We start from the raw sequence: 1,394 nt of genomic DNA, 5'->3' as shown, positions 1-1,394 counted from the left end.
GTTGGCACATTGTCGAAGAGTCCGATATTGACTTTTCTGTTAAACTCCTCCAGCATCCGGACGACCTTGACGCAGAGTTTACACCCCTCTTCATCGAAGCTTTTAAGCATGTCGAGGGTGCAATTGACTCTGATCCCGAAACCCAGAAGAAGCACAAAAAGCTTCGACGAATGATGCAGGACAGGGCAAAGGAGAAATCCTCTGCGCTTGTGAGCGACAATGGGATTCATGACGATGGAGCCCAAGAGGATGCGAGCGATGACGATGAGTCTGGCGGCCCTGCGCGACCCAAGTCGAGGAAGAAGCGGTCAGGCGTAACCACTTCTAACAACGATGATGCGACATCTACGAACTTGGATATTGACTCTGACGAGGAGGTTATCGAGGAGGTTGTCGAGGAGGAACCTCAGCTTCCTAAGGTTGGCGACAAGCGTCCCGCAGATGATGATGCCAACAGCCTCACTCCGAAGCGCAACAAAGTGTAGATTGGTGACTAATGGTAGGCGATTGCAGGAAGGGTAGGATAGTAGATATGTTAATTAATATAAACCCTAAAAATAAAAGTCTTTTGCAAAATAAGTTAATTTTCTTCTATATTAATAATTATTAGCCTAGATGTAAGCCTTTAAACCTTATTATAGTAATCGCTATTATTCTATCTAGGATATTAATATAATTTATTTTATTATATTATAGCTAAAAGGAAAATAATATAATATAATTCTAAAGCGATTTATAATTTTAAATATCTTAATATTTATATTATCTTCTTTTATTTATTATATATTAAATATATTAATTAAATATATTAAATATTATAATTAAATATACTAAATATTATATATAAATATATTAAATATTATATATAAATAGCTTTTTAAAGTATATTAATAGATTATTATTTAAAAGAATTAATTATAATATAAAAGTATTATAAAGAGATTAAATTATAATTAATTAATAAATAATTATTAGAAGATCTTTAAGTAATTTATTTTAAAAAAAAATTAAATTAAAAGATTTAAAATTATATTTTTTTAAAATATATAATTTTATTTTTTATTTTTTTAAATATTTATTATAATAATTAAATAAAATAATATTTATTATATTTTTTATAAATTAAAATTAATTATAAATAATAATTAAATATTTATATTTAATTTTTTAATAATTTTATTTTTAAAAAATATATATTTTTAATTTTAATTATTATTTAACAAAATTATATATTTAATATATATTAATAAACTAATATATTATAATTTATCACTAAAAAATTAATTATTTCTTTTATAAAATATAACTATAAAAAAAATTTATATAAATCTCAACTTAAAAAATAATTAACTTATTATACTCATTTGCAATTAAATAATTTTTATAAATTAAAC

The 1,394-nt window shown here is 24.5% G+C and overlaps 1 protein-coding gene across 1 annotated transcript in view; it reads left to right on the top strand.

The window, feature by feature from the left end:
* The window catches only part of FGSG_14031 (uncharacterized protein), a gene marked incomplete at both ends in the record, with an annotated part of 4,404 nt that extends 3,919 nt beyond the window's left edge, over window positions 1–485 (top strand). Inside the window, one exon of the mRNA XM_011321433.1 lies at window positions 54–485. Within this exon, the coding sequence (XP_011319735.1) occupies window positions 54–485 (432 nt within the window). The remainder of the gene's footprint in view (window positions 1–53) is intronic.
* Window positions 486–1,394: the final 909 nt, after the last annotated feature.

Source organism: Fusarium graminearum, chromosome 2, assembly GCF_000240135.3.
Source record: "Fusarium graminearum PH-1 chromosome 2, whole genome shotgun sequence".
Lineage (NCBI taxonomy): Eukaryota > Fungi > Ascomycota > Sordariomycetes > Hypocreales > Nectriaceae > Fusarium > Fusarium graminearum.
The sequence above is the reverse complement of the archived record's forward strand: the minus strand, read 5'-3'. Positions and strand labels throughout refer to the sequence as shown.